Source organism: Cherax quadricarinatus, chromosome 73 (assembly GCF_038502225.1).
Source record: "Cherax quadricarinatus isolate ZL_2023a chromosome 73, ASM3850222v1, whole genome shotgun sequence".
NCBI lineage: Eukaryota > Metazoa > Arthropoda > Malacostraca > Decapoda > Parastacidae > Cherax > Cherax quadricarinatus.
The window spans coordinates 5473758-5494468 of NC_091364.1; the positions used below are offsets into that span (position 1 = coordinate 5473758).

The following is a 20711-nucleotide window of genomic DNA, read 5'->3' on the forward strand; positions in this document are numbered from 1 at the left end:
CTGTTTTTCGTTTATCCACACCAATAACAGTCTCTCAACATCTTCAAGCACTTGCGATCTCTTATTCGAAAACAAAGTTGCACGTTTTGTAAGAACAGCTTCCTTGATTGCCGTTTTTTTGGCCACAATAGTAGCGATGGTTGATTGGGGTTTGGTATACAACCTGGCCAGCTCCGAGACACGCACTCCACTTTCTTACTTAGCAGTTATATCTCTCTTCATTTCCATAGTAATTTTCACCTTTTTTACCGCACGGTTGGCACTAGAAGCTTTCTTGGGGCCCATGGTGACTTATTTTGCAGGTACAATCACTAAAAACGCTGTGATAATATGAAATGTTCCGATTGTATGCGTGGATGCGACCGCACTGGCTGGCTTGTAAACACTGGCAGCCACGGGACAGCTGAGGCGCGCTCAGGCCACACGTGGTATGCGTCTCGAATGAATCGCGTGAGGTGAGGCAAAATTTTTGCATTAAAATGTATCGTATGGTGGATTTAACGTAAGGTGATGCCATCGTATGGTGGGGGTCCATTGTATATATTCCAAGACAATAGTAAATAGCCAAGGCAGGTGTAAATGTCTACCTGTCAGTGTGTTTGTGACAATGTGAGTACAATTTCAGTACCTAATACTAGTGTCAGAACAAAGATTGGTTATGAAATGACAAGAACTACTATAAATTGTAATTATCAGAACATAAAAATTACATAAAATATGAAAAATAGAAAAAAAAAGGTATATCGGCAACACTTGCAAGTGGCAGCACTCCATGTTGACGTCAGGTGATCCCCAAGTGCCAACTTTGCGGTCCTATATCGATAAGTACTGACTCTAAATTTTTTTTTTTTTTATCCTATAACACTTAGAAAAATGTGCTCTTTTTTTTTCAATAAAAAAAAAAAGTTTTTTATTTTTCAAAATATTCAGGCACTGGGGTAGTGAATGTATATATATGTTTGGAACGTTTACGGGTTAATGCTGAGGTAGAGTATTTTACTATCTACAGGGTGTTCAGGCTTATTTTATTTTTAATAGAGATATGTTTTTGTCAATTTTTGTTTACTTAATAAGAATAAAATTTCCCTGTGTTCTTTTGGTGTATATTCATTTTTTTTTTTTTATCTTGACTCGTTGATGTGTTATGATTTAAAAAAATTAAATATAAAAATTTGAAGTCGATGCCTTTACTGAACATTTTATTTATAAAAAAAAAATTATCAGTTTTAATTTTTCCAAGTTTTCTTGCATATTTGCAGTAATCCCTTTTATAGGTGTTTAAATACAAGGTAATCCATCTATTAGCAGATTTACTCTATATGGTTTGAAGGCTTTTCTCCAATGTTAAAGCACCAATAAGTGTAATTCCCTATTATAGTTTGCTGGAATTCACCTGGCTCTTGGTCCCATCTTTCACCTTTTAACCTAATGTGATTTAGCGCCAGTTCTGTTTTTGAACATGTATGGAGCCTGTTGAAAAACATTAATTCTAGTGTACAAAATACATGAAGTTAGTGCCAGTATGTGCAGCCCAGAACAGTACTTTCTCACTAACAGTGTGCAGCTAATTAGATGGACTATCAGTAATGTACATTAAATCTAGTGAATGATCTTTGAAAAATGTTAACAGTTTGCCTTGTTAAATTAGCCTTGGAGATGAGAGGTATGTGAGGCATAACTCTTAACACCAAGGAAAATGTAAAGAAGACATTCTTTACTACAGTGGACCCCCGCATAACGATCACCTCCGAATGCGACCAATTATGTAAGTGTATTTATGTAAGTGCGTTTGCACGTGTATGTTTGGGGGTCTGAAATGGACTAATCTACTTCACAATATTCCTTATGGGAACAAATTCGGTCAGTACTGGCACCTGAACATACTTCTGGAGTGAAAAAATATCGTTAACCGGGGGTCCACTGTATTCAGTTTTTGACATTGCCAGCTTATTTTTAACTTGGTGTGATAGTATTTGAGTTTTGTTTGTTTAGTTTTTACTTTCGCAAGCTTTTTCTTGAGCATTCTTATGTGATTTGCATGTATTAGTCATGTGTGCTGAATGATGTCACAGGTCATACCTTAAGTAATCTTAGATGTTCTAGGTAAATTATTACATTCTGGTGTAGAAAACTTACTTTTCTAGTTAAAATAAGCATTTTTTTTTTTAGCACGTCCATTTCCTACCTAAGCAGGGTGACCCAAAAAGAAAAAAACCCAAACAGAAAGAAAAAACTTTCATCATTCAACACTTTCACCATCACTCATACATAATTACTGTCTTTGCAGAGGCACTCAAACTGCCAGTATTCCAAGCCCCTCCTTTAAACTGCAGGCATCGTACTTTCCATTTCCAGGACTTGAGTCCAGCTAACCGGTTTCCCTGAATCCTTTCACAAAATATTATCTTGCTCACACTCCAACAGTTCATCAGGTCCGAAATACCATTAGTCTCCATTCCCTTCTATCTAACACACTCACGCATGCTTGCTGGAAGTCCAAGCCCCTTGCCGACCTTTACCCCATCCCTTCAACCTTTTTGAGGATGGCCCTACCCCGCCTTCCTTCCCCAACAGATTTATACGCTCTTCAAGTCATTCTACTTTGTTCCATTCTCTCTAGGAAACCAAACCACCTCAACAGCCCCTCTTCAGCCCTCTGACTAATACTTTTAGTAACTCCACACCTCTTAATTTCCACACTTTGAATTCTCTGCATAACATTTACACCACACATTGCCCTTAGACAGGACATCTCCACTGTGTGCAGCTGCCTCCTTGCTGCAGCATTTACAACCCAAGCTTCACATCCACATAGGAGTGTTGGTACCACTATACTTTTGTACATTCCCTTCTTTACTTCCATGGATAACATTTTTTTTGCCTCCACAAATACCTCTATGCACCACTCACCTTTTTTTCTTCATTTCTGTGGTTAATCTCAACCTTCATAAACCCATCCGCTGACAAGTCAACTCCCAAATATCTAAAAACATTCACTTCCATACTCCATATTCTTTTAATATATTTTCTGTAAAAATATATCCTCGGTTCATCATAAGGCAACCTCAAAGTTAGTATGATTACTGGTATTAAATAAGGATTTTTTTTTTCAGGATGGTGCAATTATATTTTAATGACCCTGAGACAGCAAATGAAGTTAAAGGGAAACTATCAGAGATGGACTTCGGTGGATACCAACCACGTGTTCAACAAAGTTTCAGGTTGTTATAGTAGTATTAGTAAATTTTTTTTTATAACTTTGGCCAGGTAATGTCTTGCCAAAGCAGGATGGCCTATAGAAGAAGACATTAACCTTCATTCATTCTATCACTCTCCATAAGTGTGCTAGCACCACAATTCAGATAACCCTCTAATTGCAACATATCCCCCTTTACTCCTTCAGATTGCAGGCACTGCCTTTTCCACCTCCAGGACTCTTTTTAAGACTGGCTAACTGGTTTAGCGTGAATACCCGTAAGCCGTGTGTCATAAAAGGCAACGGGCTAGTAACTCTTGAGTTCAATTACTAAAAAGGAAATTTTGTATGAGTAAATAATAATGGTAACATTCTTTTAGTTTATAGGAAGGCATTTAAGGAAATAAGTCTGCTGGTTTTCAGTTCTAAAGGTAGTAAGTAGTCTGTGCACTTTCAAGGATGGGTGGGGATAATATTTTGGATGGTCATTGAAAGTGTCCTTTCACTTCTGACAGGATTTTTTTTGAACAAGTGAAGGTTCATGTTTTTCCTTTGGGTCACTGCATTGGTGGAGTATGACTAATGTTTTACACACAAAAAAGTAAACTTTTGTTTTAATGTAGCAAAGCAGTGAACTCTTAGTGTATACATAAATGTAGAATTAAAAATGTAATTTTTTTACATAGCTATACAAATGCACTGTTGAGCTTGTTTTAGTTCTTATGCAGTTTTCATTTTTTTTAATCTAGGAAGAGAAAGCAGGAGGACAAGCCTAATGAAGAAACCGAGGAGTCTCCTACTAAGAAACAAAAAGTAAGTACCTAACAAATTTTGTACTTGGTTATATTTAAAAAGAATGTTTAGTATTTTTACGGGTAATAATAATTTGGGATTCTATCGAGTGCTCGGTTCTTTGAGAAATTTGCAAATGCTTTCATAATAAGCCATAAATGAAACAACAAAGATGGACATCTTGGTGTATGTATTGCTGTCACTGACCATAATTTGCATGGGTTACTTTCCTAAAATCTGCACTCCCAATTATTTTCATGACCTAAGGACTGAGCAACATGGTAAAAAAGGTCAAAACTAACATTTTTTTTAGCTTCATAATGTTTCAAAAGGTAAGGTTTTCATTCCTAATGTTGCTTTTGATTATCAAATTCCTTGTCATTAATGCTGTGAAATGCTTGTGCACTGAAATACCTGTGCTTTAGTAATATTAAGGTTGAAAAGGAAGAGTACATATTCTACAGTACATGTAGATAGAGGTTTACGTTTGTATTTGTTACCCATGGGAAATTGGAGAGGAATCCTTCCTCCATAAGCCATACATGTTGTAAGAGGTGAATTAAAATTTTGCTTCTGTATAAATTACTTAATGTTTAGAGTGACATTAAACCGTTGTCTGGGTGTCTGCAAAGACGGCGATTATGTGAATGATGGTGAAAATGTTTCTTTTTTGGGTCACCGTGCCTCGGTGGGAGATAGGTGTTAAAAACACTTACTCTAACCCTGCTGGTCAGAGCTTGATGGATATAGATGGTGGTGATGTGAGTGCAACATTATTAGTTGACTGTTGCATTGAGTGCTCAAGTATTGTGTCATGCCTCTTGTTTTACCCTGCCGTTCTTTATTCAGCAGACAATAGGAATAGATTCTTGCCTGAAAAGGTATTTAACTCATGAGAGGGTTAAAGAAGGTACTAGATGTTAATGCTATTTGTTACAAATGTTACAAAGTAGCACAGATTCATTGCTCTCACTTCCCAAGATACTGGCTATTCCTGATTTGCTAAATCCCAATCAGCCATCTCCTTTTTTCTTTTCTTTCAATATTGATTGTTGAGCAGATATGCATTCATAGCTTATTTTTTTTTTGTATGACATCCTTAGGTAGTTTGTAATTGTGGCAACATTCAATGTAACTTGCTTTCTCAGTCCATATTTGATAGTCAAAAGAGCTTTCAAACTTGATACTTGACTGGTTGCTCAGTTACTCAGTGGCTGAGCATGCATTCCATTATGAGAATGGGATAAATGAGCTTTGTTAGAACTTAACTGTGAGAGATGCTGGAAAGGATTTTTTTTTCATGACATTCCTGTGGGAAGCTATTTATCCACACAGTGTGTCAGAAGTCTGTTGTCTTCTAATGCCACATTTGTTCAAGAGGTGGGGGGCTTGAGGGCCCTTGAATTGGGTGAAGGGCTTTTGATCTAAGGAATGGTAGCTACCCCTTCCCCCTCCCCCTCCCCCTCCCCCTTTTCTCAAATTAAACCTGATATCCTCTCATTTCCCATGCACTATATCCCCTGTGGATTTATCACTTTCCCACAAATGTAATAATACAGCCTTTCCTCACTTAACAATGGAGTTCTGTTCCTAAGTCCACATAGTCAAATGAATTCGTTGGTAAGTGAGGAGCATACTATAATGGTGCTGAGTTCGTGTTAACCATCTTTGATATTGTTTTAATGTCACCTTTGCACCATTTATAACATTTCTGGTATATTTTTAAATTTTTATACAGTAGTGTACTGTATAAACATTTATTGAAATAAACACAGTAGAGGAAATCAGCCCTGATATATTTAGGTATAAATACTGGTCAGAGCCCGTTGTAAGTCCGAGGCATTGGTAAACCAGTACGTCGCTAAGTGAGGAGAGGCTGAAGTGCAAAATATACATTTGCTATTGATCACTGTAATTTCTTTTTTAAATAAAAAATTGCAGTAATTTAGGTCTTGGTGGATCATTTTGGTGATCATTCAGGAAATGCCAGAGATGTGGAAAACAAAAGTTAATCACTACTGTTTCACACATTGAAGATATTTAGGAATGACTTGACAATTGTTTTGTGAATAAACCCACATCCCTGTAAGTATGGATAATTGACTAGTGATTTTGGTCAGGTTTCAGGTTTGAGTGAAGAGAAGAAAGAGGAGAAAGAAATGGACGATGATGATGGTGACATTTTCGGTGATGATGACAATGACGAAGGCGATGATGATGATGATGACGACGACGACGATGACGATGACGAAGATTCCGATTCCGATTCGGAAATAGACAACGTATATAAAATGCGTTTTTTTAGGTTCGGTGAAATGCCTGACACAAAGATGAAGAGCAATGAAGATGATGACAATGCCGTCAAGGATAAGGGCGATGGAGATGATGGCGATGCCGTCAAGGATAAGGGTGATGAAGATGATGATGATGATGACGACGACGATGACGACGACGATGATGACAATGATGACGATGAAGACGACGACGAAGACGACGACGAAGATGACGATGAAGACGATAACGAATAATCACTTGTCAGTTATCGTTAGCATACTGCTTATGTATATGTAATAAACATGTAAGCTGAATATTATTTCTTTTAACATAAAACTTGTTATATATTGTATATAATGGGCATTGTTTTCAACTGTAGGTTATAGTATTTGAAACTTGCAGTAACAACATGTTGACCAATCAGTTAACAATGAAGTTGTTCCTGAGGCAGAGCTTTGAGATTAGACCCCTCAAAACCAGGTAAAGATATATTTCTTATGGCCAACCTACTTAGTGCTTGCATGTGCTTACTCTATGCCAGTAGTCGTCCTAATTGTATTTTTAGTTTGCTTTAGAAATTCTGTAAATTTCTACACTGTTATACAAATGAAATAAAATTGTTGTGTATTGGCAGGATTGCTAGTCATATTTTCATCTTAGGACTGTGCAAGATGACAGTACATCCTTACAAGCTTCATAGATTTTGTATACTATTAATGTCTTCAATTTTTTAATATCTTTTCATCTTTTAATTTCACAACTCTTTTCAATGCTTAGCTCTCTCGAAGGCATAGAAAAAGCTTTGCTCACCTGCTAGGTGAGCAGGAATAACAGGTGTGACTGCTGTTTTCTCCAAATGTAAACATTGAGAATGTAATTCATCATTTTTTTTTTTTTTTTTTTTTTCCTTTTTTTTTCTAAATGTTAGTATATTACTTTAGATTAAATTAGATCCTTTTGAAGAAAATCCTACATATTTGAATCTAGTAGTTTTTGGAAAAACACTGCACCTACTCTCTTGATGCTTGTCTGACCACTATTGTTTTCATTCACTGCATTTGCATTCTTCACTATATCAGGATTGGTTTTGGGAAATTGCTCTTTGTGATAATTTGTTACACAAAACTTGCACACAGGCATCTTTTTGAGAGATGCTCAACATTTCTCAGGTTATGCTGACAGATGGATGTCTTAATTTTTTAATTGGCTCTCTTCATGGGTGGTGTTGATGCTGGTGAATGGTTCTTGATGAAAGGCATTAAAATTACCCTTTCCTTGGATCAACCCTCCCAAGTACTGTATAATCCCTGATGGATTAACATCATAATGGTTATTGACAATTCAGCTACAAATTGCTAGGTGAGGATTTTCTCGACCACAACCCTTCAAGGAGGAAGTGCCTTGATGATGGTAAAAGGTTCTTGATACCAGGAATTTTAGTTATTTTTCCCTTCCTCAGATCAAGCCTGACTTCTATCCTCCACCCCTCTCATTTCTCATGAATTTTGGTTATGTAACCTCCTGCAAATTTTGCATTGGTTCATGACAGACTGCCTTGTTCACTTTACCCTTAACCCCTAAACTGTCCAAACGTAAATCTACGTTTGGACAGTTTAAGGGTTAAACTTTCAGACCTGAAGGAGGAAAGTATAGTGCTTCCACTCTGAAGGAGAGATGGGGATATTGTGGTTTGGAGGGGCATCTGAACTGTAGCATTAGCACTCCTCAGGCAAGACTGTGATGGAGTGAATGATAGTGAATTTTTTTGGGTCGCTTCCCTTGGTGGGAGATGGCTGGTGTTAAAAAAAAAAAAAGTGGGCTTTGCTCTGGTTGTACCTGGAAATTTTTAGGTACTTCAAAATTTTTTTGGATTGTATCCAACTTGTGGTTTTTTTTTTTTTTTTTTTTTTTTTTAATAAACAAGTTGGCCATCTCCCACTGAGACAGGGTGACCCAAAAAGAAAGAAAATCCCCAAAAAGAAAATAATTTTATCATTCAACACTTTCACCTCACTCATACATAATCACTGTTTTTGCAGAGGTGCCCAGAACATAACAGTTTAGAAGCATATACGTATAAAGATATACAACATATTCCTCCAAACTGCCAATATCCCAAACCCCTCCTTTAAAGTGCACTTCCCATTTCCAGTACTCAAGTCCAGCTATATAAAAATAACCGGTTTCCTCGAATCCCTTCACTAAATATTACCCTGCTCGCACTCCAACAGCTTGTCAGGTCCCAAATACCATTTGTATCCATTCAATCTTATCTAACACACTCACAAATGCTTGCTGGAAGTCCAAGCCCCTCGCACACAAAACCCCCTTTACCCCCTTCCTCCAACCTTTTCGAGGACAACCCCTATCCCGCCTTCCTTTCCCTACAGATTTATACACTCTCCATGTCATTCTACTTTGATCCATTCTCTCTGAATGACCAAACCACCTCAACAACCCCTCTTCAGCCCTCTGACTAATACTTTTATTAACTCCACACCACCTAATTTCCACACACCGAATTCTCTGCATAATATTTACACCACACATTGCCCTTAGACAGGACATCTCCACCGCCTCCTCACTGCAGCATTTACAACCCAAGCTTCACACCCACATAAGAGTGTTGGTACCATTATTTTATATAACCAGACTTGAGTCCTGGAAATGGGAGGTACAATGCCTGCACTTTAAAAGAGGGGTTTGGAATATTGGCAGTTTGGAGAGAGATGTTGTGTATCTTTATACGTATATGCTTCTAAACTGTTGTATTCTGAGCACCTCTGCAAAAAACAGTGATTATGTGTGAGTGTGGTGAAAGTGTTGAATGATGATGAAAGTATTTTCTTTTTGGGGATTTTCTTTCTTTTTGGGTCACCCTGCCTCGGTGGGAGATGGCCGACTTGTTAAAAACAAAAAACAAAAAAAAAAAAAAAGTGACATTACACATCCCTAAGACCCACCTTTACTAGGTAGTAGTCTCCCTCTCTTCTACACACCCTAACCTGAGCCTCACTATCCTCATAAAAACTCTTCACAGCATTTAGTAACTTACTACCTATTCCATATACTTGCAACATGTCACATTGCTCCTCTTTCCACTCTATCGTATGCCTTTTCTAGATCCATAAATGCAATGAAAACTTCCCTACCTGTGTCTAAATACTTTTCACATATATGCTTTAATGTAAACACTTGATCTACACATCCCCTACCCACTCTAAAACCTCCTTGCTCATCCACACTCCTGTATTGTCTTGCCTCTAATTCTTTCAATAATAACTACCATACACTTTTCCTGGTATACTCAATAAACTTATTCCTCTATAATTTTTACCATCTCTCTCTTGTCCCCCGTCCCTTTATATAAAGGCATTATACATGCTCTCTGCCAATCCCTAAGGTACCTTCCCCTCTTTCATACATTTATTAAACAAAACTACCAACCACTACAACACTGTAACCCCCCCCCCCCTGCTTTTAACATTTCTGTCATGACCCAGTCGGTTCCAGCTGCTTTACCCCCTTTCATTCTACGTAATGCCTCACGTACCTCCCCCACACTCACATCCCGCTCTTCTTCACTCCTAAAAAACGGTATACCTCCCTGGCCAGTGCATGATATTACCACCTCCCTTTCTTTGTTGACATTTAAAAGTTCCTCAAAATATTCCCGTCATCTACCCAGTACCTCCATCTCCCCATCTACTAACTCCCCTACTCTGTTTTTAACTGACAAATCCATTCGTTCCCTAGGCTTTCTTAAATGGTTTATCTCACTCCAAAAATTTTTCTTATTTTCATCAAAATTTCTTGACAGTGCCTCTCCCACTCTATCATCTGCTCTCCTTTTACACTCGCCACTCTCTTTAACTTTCTTTTACTCTCCATATACTCTGCTCTTCTTATAACACTTCTGCTTTGTAAAAACCTCTCATAAGCTACCTTTTTCTCTTATCACACCCTTTACCTCATCATTCCACCAATTACTCCTCTTTCCTCCTGCCCCCACCCTCCTATAACCACAAACTTCTGCCCCACATTCTAATACTGCATTTTTAAAACTATTCAAACCCTCTTCAAACCCCCCCCCCCCCCCACTACTCATCTTTGCACTAGCCCATCTTTCTGCCAATAGTTGCTCTTTTATAATGCTTTATTATATTGTGCCATTGCTTTTTTTAATGTGCCAATGAATTTATCTTATGTCTAGTAATCTTTGCATTTTTGTAATACTATTGTTCTTCTTTTGGACAGCACTGTATGGCCTTTGAGTTTAGTCCATTTTCATTACATAATATTTTGTTGTCTGGCTCTTTTTAAGGTTAGGTTTGGTAAGGTTTGTCAGGAAACAGGACAAGTTTCCTGACGTGGGTCTTAGTCATGTGATGACCCGCTGTTGAAGCCTTGGTCATCTGACTGAGGACTTCTTTTGGCTTATTGGTCTGCCCCTTTAAAAATTAGGGTTATATGGTTTCCTCAAATTGCAATACCTAGAAATCATAATTCCCATCATCCTGACATGTCATAGGGGTTGCTGTTAGGCTAGTGAAGGGCTCTTAATACAAGGGATTTGAGCTACTCTCCACTTATCAAATGTACCTTATTTATTTCCCAGGTGCTGTATTACCCTTGTGGGTTAGGTGCTTTCCCCATGTATGTCAGGGGGGTGGGGCTCTTGATATGAGGAATTGAGACCTTTTTCCTTAAATTCCCTCTCTTTTTTTGAACTTGTTTCTGTGGATATTTTCCCTTTTGTAAAATCAGGCTATTAGACAAGGAGAAAGAATTGTTATTGCATATGTTCTAACATAGCCACTCTAGGTAGTGCTGTGGTGGTTCGCTCACCTGATGACAATTAGATCTTAAGGTACAGAAAGTCCTCACTTAACTTAGTTTCGTTACAACGATAAGAAATCTATTCTCTGCCGGGGCCACACTGTGTGGAGTTGGCACCTTCTCCCCACATCTACATAGGTTTTCTCCAGGCATTTGGGATTCCTCCTACATCCCAAATATGTGCATGTTAGGTTAACTGGCATGTCTAAAATGTCCCAGTATGAGTGAGTGCGCCCTGCCATATTTGTTATTGTTTGTTTTTGAACTGCATGGTGGCAGGAGGTGCTCCTTACAGTTTTTTTTTTTTTTGCAAGAATTGATTTCTTGATTTAACCCTTAAACTGTCCAAACGTATATCTATGTTTTTGCGCATAGTGCTCTGACCTTGATTTTCTCCATAAGAACGTAAAAAAAACGTAATCTACATTCGGAGCACTACGCGAGTGAATGTAGGTCTGTTTGGACAGTTTAAGGGTTAATCCTGTTGTACTGAGTGCTAAAGGTTCACTGTGCACCCCTGAAGTTTATATAAATTAGCCTATGGTAGAATGGTTTCATTATACGTAGTTTTGCTTAAAGTTGCAGTTTCCAAGAACCTATCGATGATATTAACTGAGGACTTATTGTACTCGTGGTTGCAAGGGTTGAGTCTTTGGTCCTGGTTCTGCAGTTTCACTCGCTTAGCTTTGTGGGCCCACTCGTCCCTATTCTTAAAACTATGTGGAGTCTGCTGCCACCACTCTGAGGTCATTCCACTTCTTCATCACTCTGAGACTGAAAAAAATACTTCTTGATATCCCAGTGACTCTTCACGCTTTTAACTTCTAACTACCCCTGCCCTTTCAACTCTTGAGTAATTTGTATGTTGTCTTCCCGAGACCTTTTAGCCTCCAGGGTCATTAGATTTAATTCCTTTAGCCTCTCTTCATAGCTCATGCCCCTTAACTCCAGAAATATTCTTGTTGTATACTTCTTCAATTTTTCCTGGCATTTTTGCTAGCTTGCCCACCATTATTTGCTGGTTGACAATTTTACTGTTAGTGCAGGTTAGAGGCTCTTGATCCAAGGTATTAGACTGACTCTGCCCTCTTGCTTTTTTGGCCCAAATCTGATTAGCTCACATTTCTTCTAGATGTATGACCTCTATGAATTTAATACTTTCTCTCTTGGTAATCTCTCTCACTCCTATTTTTCTTCTTTATCTCCCACATGGAGGTGGCTGTGCCAGAGAGGAGCTCTTGTATAAATGAAACCTGTTCTTCCATTCCTTGGATCAAATCTGATTACCTTTCATTTTCCCAGGTGCTGTTTAGTGCACCCTCCTTCCCTGCTCCCATGAATGTAATAATGGAGGTGTCATCCTGGTATGCACCAGGTAGGGTAAAAGTAGTATCCTAGAAAGATCAGCACTAGCTATCACAGAGGAAGTGACGAGTTCAGTGTGGGTAAGTGGTGTCTTCATTTTTTCGTGGAACTGCCCCCACCAAGGGTACTGGTGAGGGCTCTTGATCCAAAAAATTGGAGCTGCCTTCTCCTTCGATCTAATATAATTGCTCGGGGGGGGGGGGGGGGTTCCACTTTAGGGGCTAGAATAAACACTGCAGGCATTCCTGGCACTAAAATAACATTTCCTCTGTTCATTAGTTACATTCCCAGGCTTTACACAAATATTCAAAATGGAATTCATGTGTAAAGCCTGAGAATGTAACTAATGAACAGAGGAAATGTTATTTTAGTGCCAGGAATGCCTGCATTGTTTATTCTAGACCCTATTTTCAGATTGGAATATTTCACTGCATCACCTTCCTCTACCCTCACACTCCCTAAAGGGAGGTTTTTGATGCTGATGAGGGGCTCTTGATCTAAGAAAATGGACCAATGCTCCAATTCCTTGATTGAAACCTGAATGCCTTACATTCCTCCAGGTGCTAGATGACCCCTACAAGTTTAGTGCTTTCCCATGAATATAATGAAGAACTTCTCCCTTGCCTTGGAATACAGCAATATTAATTAGTGCATATAAGGAAGCATCCTTGATACTAGTGATGTGATCTTCATACAAGGAATTACAGCACTAAGGTTCTGGTGGGTTTAGTGCTTAGTTTTTATTATAATAATAATAGACAAGGAATTCGACCTCTTTTCCCCTTAGATTAACCATGATTGCCTTTCATTTCTCAGGGGCTATCATCCCTCTATGTATTTAGCTCTTATGTGAATGTAATAAAAATATTGTATCTGCACATATTTGCTGCTTCGTATTGCTGTGGGAGTGCTAAACCCATAGGGATCATACAGTGCCTGAGGGGAATGGAAGGCATTCAGACTGGATTCAAGAAATTGGAGCACAGGTCCAATTTGTTAGATAAAGAAACTGTCACCAGGATCAAGGAACCTCCCTTGAAGGTGCTGTTTTGTGGATCTAGAATTCCTTGACTTTTACAACTAATGTTAAATGTATGACTTGTGAGGGTATTGGTCAGAGGAACTGGATCTTTCTGAATGAATCTAAATAACCCCCCCCACTCTTCCCTTTCCATCCCTCCCCTCTCCCTTTCCTGCTTTTGGCCTATGGAGTCCTCCCCTCAGGCATTCTAGTTCCTAGGATAGGGAAAGGGTATCATTGTCCATCCCATTCTGTTAAGGCCCTTGGCAGTGGTGTAGTTTGCTGTGGAATCTGGATCATATGGGGATGTGCCAATTCCTCTCCGGTCTCCTGGACAGGTGTATCTCCGGAGGCTGCCTGTTGGATTCCAGGTGGTGGCGGATGAAGGAAGTATGCTTTGTGGTGGGTATCTGACTGCCCCCTCTTTTGTCCACTGAGGTGGCTTGGTGGATGTGAGGTTGCTATCCTGGATTGCCAATTTACTGGCATGAAGGGTAGGGTATGGCATGGATTCCATGCCACATCTGCTCCTCTTGAGTGAGGAGGAGGATTTACAGCCCTTCATTCCTCCTAGGAGCTACCCCTCCATGTTCCCCCCTTTTCATTTTTTTTCCTTTTTTTTTCCAGAAAGAAAAGTAACCTAACCATAATCCCAGATCCAAATTACTTTCACCAGATGTTCTGTTGTCTCTAATATACCAGTGTACCTGTATGGCTTCTGTATCCCTCAACATGATACAGTAGACCGTCATTTAACACGGTTTTGTGTGGCATGTTTTGCTTATAGCACTATTGAAGAATTGCAGCATATTTTTGTATAACGCTTCATAAAATTAACTTGGTTCAGTTTGCGGGAGGGGAAAAAATTTGGAGCGCGTGTCCACCCCAGACACCCCCACCCCCCCTCTTCAAGGGGGGCTCCTTGGCGTGGTGAAGAGGCTCTTGGTCTGAGGAATTAGACCTGTTGGTCTTCTTCCTCAGACCAAACCTAATTACCCCCCATTCTCCCCTCCCCTATCCCATCCTCCCCTTTTTCCATTCCTCCTCCTCCCCACCCCTCCCTTTTGCCCTTCCTCTTTTTGGCCTTTGGGATTTCTCCCACAGGCACGCTAGTTCCTAGGTAGGGGAAAGGACACCGGGGTCCATCCCATTCCGTTGAGGTTCTTGGGGATGGCGTAGTTTGGCGTGGAATCTGGATCGCCTGGGGATGTCCCGATCCCTCTCCTGTATCCCGGAGTAGCTTTGGGTGTCTTTCGGGTGACGGGTGTATCTCTGGAAGCCACCTTTCGGATTCCGGGGGTGGTGGCCGAAGGAGGTATGCTTTGTGGCGGATATCCGGCCGCCCTCTCTTTTGTCCACTGAGGGAGCTCGGCAGATGTGAGGTTGCTATCCCGGATTGCTGGTTTACTGGCATGAAGGGTAGGGTATGGCACGGGTTCCATGCTGCATCTGCGCTACTAGCGGTGCTGAGGTCCTCTTGGGCGCGGAGGGAGATTTCCGGCCCTTTCATTCCTCCTGGGAACTATTCCTCCCCGCTCCCCCCTTTTTTTATTCTTTTATTATATTTCTTTTCTTTTCTTTCTTTTTTTTTCTTAAAAACAAAATGCAAAGGAGTAACCTAACCATGGAGAACCCAATCCATGAACCCACTACCCCCGGGCCCCTTCTTGATACCGCACCCCATTCTGACCCTGCCTTGTGTTTAGACCACTCTTCGGACACTCCTGATGCCCCTGTACCTCTTGCTGGTGCTGTTTCCTCACCTGCTTCAGGTACCGGGGCTTCGACTGACTCCTTCGATTTGTCTGAACTCTCCTTTGACTATGCTTCCGGCTTCTCCCTCTACGGTACGGCAATTTTTGAATCGCCCACCCATTTCACGCCGGACCAACTCCCGTAATACTCCTAAACGCCAGCGTCAATCTCCTGATGATGCTCCTTTGTTACCTTCCCATTCTACTCGGAAAAGACCGACACGTCAAGCACTCCCTCTCCACGCTCAGTTTCGGACCACACAATGGACTAAATTCTTTACTTTAAGACCGACTTCTTCTTCTGCCTACCTTTCTGACCATAGTATTGGCAAAGCGCTCCTGCGTCATGTTGGTAGAGATATTTCATTTCATGCTCTCGAGCGGTACTCGCATCGTCACTGTCCAGAATGCTACCCAAGCTCATGATCTTTCTCTCCTTTCAAATATCGATACTACTCCTATCACTATTGAAAAACATCTTTCTCTCAATTCTTGTAGTGGTACTGTCATTCTGCCCCATACCATAGTCCAACAGAATTTCCAGTCATGTGGCAATGACATTCTTGAACAGCTGGATCTCCAGGATCTCCCAATCCTCAAAGTAGATACTTATGTCCTTCCTGCCCGGGGGCGGAGACGTTACCCTTGCAATGTGGCTCGTTTAACTTTTGACAGCCGAAAACTCCCATCCTCTGTATATGTTGCGGGACATTGGTTACAAGTTCGAAAGGTGATACCTACACCGCAACAATGTAGAAATTGCTGGCGTTTTGATCACCCAGCGAAATATTGCAGATCTATGGTCGAATGCCCAGTCTGCGGTGCCGACGACCATTCTAATACATCTTGCAGTCAACCTCCATCTTGCCTTAATTGTAATGAAGCTCACCCTTCGTACTCCCGCCGTTGCCAGGTCTACTTAAATGAACGTGAAATCCGTTGCCTCAAAGAGGCAGAAGGTCTCCCTTATGCTATGGCAGTTACTCATCTCCGCCTACAAGGGAGACTACGGTGTGTTTCATATTCTCGTGTTTCCAAACATCCCCCCACTTCTGGAGTCCCATCTTCTGCAGCCTCCTCTGTTGTTACCCCTCCCATAGCCACTCTGGCATCTAATCCTTTTGCTGTCCTTGGCTCTGACGTCCCGACTACAACTCAGTCTGTTCTCACATCTTCGCGTCCTTCCTCACAAGCCCCAGTATCGACAAGACCTCGTACAACACCTAATACCAATCGCCCCTCTACTTCTCAGAAGTCCAAAAAATCCACATTGCTCAAATCTTCTTTGCCCCTTCCTTCCCTTCTTCCACCTCCACACTTTACCTTTCCAGTCTCTGTACCTAGTTCTTCCCCTCTCTCTGGCTCTATTACAAGTGTGGAGATTCACCCTCCTCCTCGTACTATGCCTTCCACCCCCGTCCCCTCCCAAGTTTCTCCCTCTTCTGCCACCTCCCAGGTTTCTGCCTCTTCTGTCCCCCCCTACACTTCATCTCCAGTCCCTTACACTCTTCCCTCCCCCTCTACTTTGGTACAGTCCATTACTGTCCCAATCTTTACTCACCCTCCTCCTTCTATCTCCAATATGGTCTCCCAAAAATCTTTGAATTCAGAAACACTTGAAGCCATTTCAGAATATATTGCAGAGACTAAACCTTCAATGGACACTGATTCACTTCCTGTTCCTTCTCTTCCCTCTCCTCCATCTTCACAACCCCATTCTTCGCAACGCTCCGTTCCTTCGCTGCTTGAACGTCTTCCAATGCCACCACACGTTGACTTTTCTAACCCCTCTAGTCCGTAGGTGCCTTTACCTACAGATTCCTGGTATTTTCTTCATCACCAATCATGGCCTATTTACAGTGGAATATCCGCGGCCTCAAGGGTAATCGGGGTGAGCTTCAGATGTTGCTTTCCAGGTTTTTCCCTGTTGGTGCTTGCTTACAAGAACCAAAATTACACTCGGCTGTTTTCCAACCTATCTCAGGCTATAATTTATTGTATTCTTCGGATCCTTTCTCAGATGGGACCTTTAATGAAAGTGCCCTTCTTCTACGCAATGATATTCCGTACTGTCAACTATTTGTCCATACCTCGCTGCATTACACTGCAGCCCGTATCCACTTGAATAAGTGGTTTACAATATGTTCTTTATATCTCTCTCCTTCTCGAGCATTTTCTATCCCAGACTTTGCCTTTCTTGTTTCATCCTTACCACCACCACTTGTGTTACTTGGTGATTTTAATGCCCACCATTTCCTCTGGGGGGGGTCTCATTGTGACTCACGTGGCATCCAGTTGGAGGCTTTTCTCGCCTCTCAACCCCTCCATGTTTTAAATACGGGTACTCCCGCCCATTTTGATCCTCGTACTCATACTCTCTCTTGCATCGATCTATCAGTCTGCTCTTCCTCCACTGCACTAGACTTCACCTGGTCTGTTCTACCGGACTTACATGACAGCGATCATTTTCCAATCATTCTTACTTCTCCTTCCTATTCACCACCTTTCCATAGCCCTTGCTGGCAATTTGATCGGGCAAATTGGGATCTTTACTCACACCTCACTGCTTTTAGTGAGGTTCCTTCTTCATCCTCCATTGATGAGCTCCTACACCTCTTCTCGACGTCAGTTTATACCGCAGCTTCTCATTCTATACCCCAAACCTCAGGCAGGCATTCTCAGAAGTGCGTGCCTTGGTGGTCTCCTGCTTGTGCTCGTGCAGTACGTTTGAAACGCGCTGCATGGGGCAGGTACCGGTACAATAGAACCGCTGAGAGACTTCTTGATTTTAAGCAGAAGCGTGCGATCGCTCGCCGTGTCATCCGTGAAGCTAAATGCACTTGTTGGCGAGACTATGTTTCCACCATCACCTCTGCTTCTTCTATGAGTGCAGTCTGGAAAAAAGTGAGGAAATTGAGTGGTAAATACTCTCCTGACCGGCTCCTGTTCTACGGGTCGCTGGTGTTGATGTGGCAAACCCTCTCGACGTTGCCATTGAACTTGGCACACATCTGGTCCGTATTTCCCGAGGGCTCCATCTATGCCCCTCGTTTCTTTCCTCAAAGTCTGCCAGAGAGTTAGTACCCTTGGACTTTTCTTCTCTCAGGGAAGAACAGTATAATGTGCCTTTTACACTTCAAGAACTAGAGGCAACACTCTCAGCTTGCCGATCATTGGCAGCTGGGCCTGACGACATTCATATTCGTATGTTACAACATTTACATCGGTCAGCCCTTGTAGTCCTCTTACACCTCTTCAATCTTATTTGGGCACAAGGAGTTCTTCCCCAGCTGTGGAAATCTGCCATTGTTCTCCCTTTCCGCAAACCGGGTACTACAGGACATGATGTCTCCCACTATCGTCCCATCGCTCTTACTAGTGCAGTTTGCAAAGTGATGGAACGTCTCGTAAATCGACGTTTAATGTGGTATTTAGAGACACACAACAGTCTCTCCGCTAGTCAATATGGCTTTTGTAAGGATCGTTCTACCATAGACCCCTTACTACGCTTGGATACGTATGTTCATAATGCCTTTGCGAATAATCACTCAGTTATTGCCATATTTTTTGACCTTGAGAAGGCATATGACACAACTTGGAGGTATAATATTTTGGCCCAGGCCCATTCCTTAGGCCTCCAAGGCAATCTACCATCCTTCCTTAAGAACTTTTTAACTGACAGACATTTCCGTGTTCGAGTCAATAATGTTCTTTCCCCGGACTTCGTGCAAGCTGAAGGTGTCCCTCAGGGATGTGTTCTAAGCACAACACTTTTTCTCCTTGCTATAAATGATTTGGCCTCTGTTCTTCCACCCAATATTTGGTCATCACTCTATGTTGATGACTTCACTATTGCTTGTGCACGCGCTGACTGTCATCTTATTGCAGTTTCTCTCCAGCATGCGGTCGACCGTGTTTCCACTTGGGCCACCACGCATGGGTTTAAATTTTCAAGTACCAAAACTCACCAAATTACTTTCACTAGATGCTCTGTTATCTCCGATCATCCTTTGTATCTCTATGGCTCCCATATCCCCGAACGTGATACAGTCAGGTTTCTAGGCCTTCTCTTTGACCGTAGGTTATCCTGGAAACCTCACATTACCTCTCTGAAGGCAACTTGTCACAGCCGACTAAACCTTCTTAAAACCCTTGCTCATCTTTCCTGGGGAGCTGATCATCGAACTCTGCTTCGCCTACATTCAGCCCTCGTTTTATCGAAACTCGATTATGGTGACCAGATTTATTCCGCGGCCTCTCCTGCTACTCTCTCTAGCCTTAACTCTATCCATCACCAAGGCTTACGTTTGTGCCTTGGTGCTTTTCGCTCTTCCCCTGTTGAGAGCCTCTATGCAGAAGCGAATGTTCCATCCTTGTCTGATCGCCGTGATGCCCATTGCCTTTGCTACTATGTACGCTCTCACGATCTCCACAATCCTTCCATTTATAGAATGGTCACCGATATTAGTAGACATTCTTTATTCGTTCGCCGCTTCTGTTTGCTCCATCCCTTTTCTCTTCGCCTACATTTGCTCTTGTCTTCCCTTCAGTTACCACCTTTATATGTTCATGTAGCATCTCACTTTTCCCTACCCCCCTGGGAAGTTCCAGCTGTTCGGGTCTGTTCTTTCTCACTCCCTTGCTCGAAAGCTCGACTGCCTACGGTGGCTTCCCGCTCTCTTTTTCTTGATCACTTCCACTCCCATTCTCATGCCACCGCTGTGTACACAGATGGCTCTAAGTCTTCAGACGGCATCGGATTCGCAGCAGTGTTTCCGGGCAGCGTCGTGCGAGGGCATTTACTATCTTCGGCTAGCATTTTTACTGCTGAACTGTGTGCCATTCTTGCAGCACTTATTCGTATCGCATCTATGCCTGTGTCGTCATTTGTGGTAGTCTCAGACTCCCTTAGTGCTCTACAGGCTATACAAAAATTTGATACATCTCACCCCCTAGTTCTCCGTATCCAACTTTGGCTACGCCATATCTCTACGAAGCATAAAGATATTATTTTTTGTTGGGTCCCTGGTCATGTCGACGTACAGGGCAACGAACAGGCAGACACTGCTGTGCGGTCAGCAGTACATGACCTACCAATTTCCTATAGAGGTGTTCCATTTCTGGACGATTTTGCTACAATAGCTGCCCACCTTCGCGCCCGTTGGCAACAACGTTGGTCAACTCTGCTTGGTAACAAACTTCATTCTATTAAACCGAGCATAGGTTACTGGCCGTCTTCTTGTCATCAGTGCCGTGGTTGGGAGACCACTCTCCCGTCTTCGCATTGGCCACACTCGTCTTACTCACGGGTATCTCATGGAGGGGCACCCTGTACCTCTCTGTGAACAGTGTCAAGTTCCAGTATCGATTAGCCACATTCTGTTAGACTGCCCTCTCTATCAACGAGCACGCAGAATTTACCTCCAACGCAGTCTTCGTTCTACTACTCTCTCTTTACCTTCCCTTCTTG

At 41.7% G+C, this 20711-nt stretch overlaps 1 protein-coding gene across 7 annotated transcripts in view; it reads left to right on the forward strand.

The window, feature by feature from the left end:
• LOC128701144 (uncharacterized) overlaps nucleotides 1-20711 on the forward strand; it is a 59127-nt gene that overhangs the window by 21902 nt on the left and 16514 nt on the right. For 5 of the 7 annotated variants that reach the window (XR_011394046.1, XR_011394050.1, XR_011394048.1 and 2 more), the window contains exons 4-6: nucleotides 3114-3221; nucleotides 3946-4009; nucleotides 6109-6566. Coding sequence is in view for 1 of the 7 variants with exons in the window: in XM_053794738.2 (XP_053650713.2) it covers nucleotides 3114-3221; nucleotides 3946-4009; nucleotides 6109-6516 (580 nt within the window). In the remaining 6 variants the exon portion in view is untranslated. Of the gene's footprint in view, nucleotides 1-3113; nucleotides 3222-3945; nucleotides 4010-6108; nucleotides 6577-6664; nucleotides 6743-20711 lie in introns of those variants that run through there. The other 2 variants (XR_011394047.1, XM_053794738.2) reach the window with 2 other exon arrangements.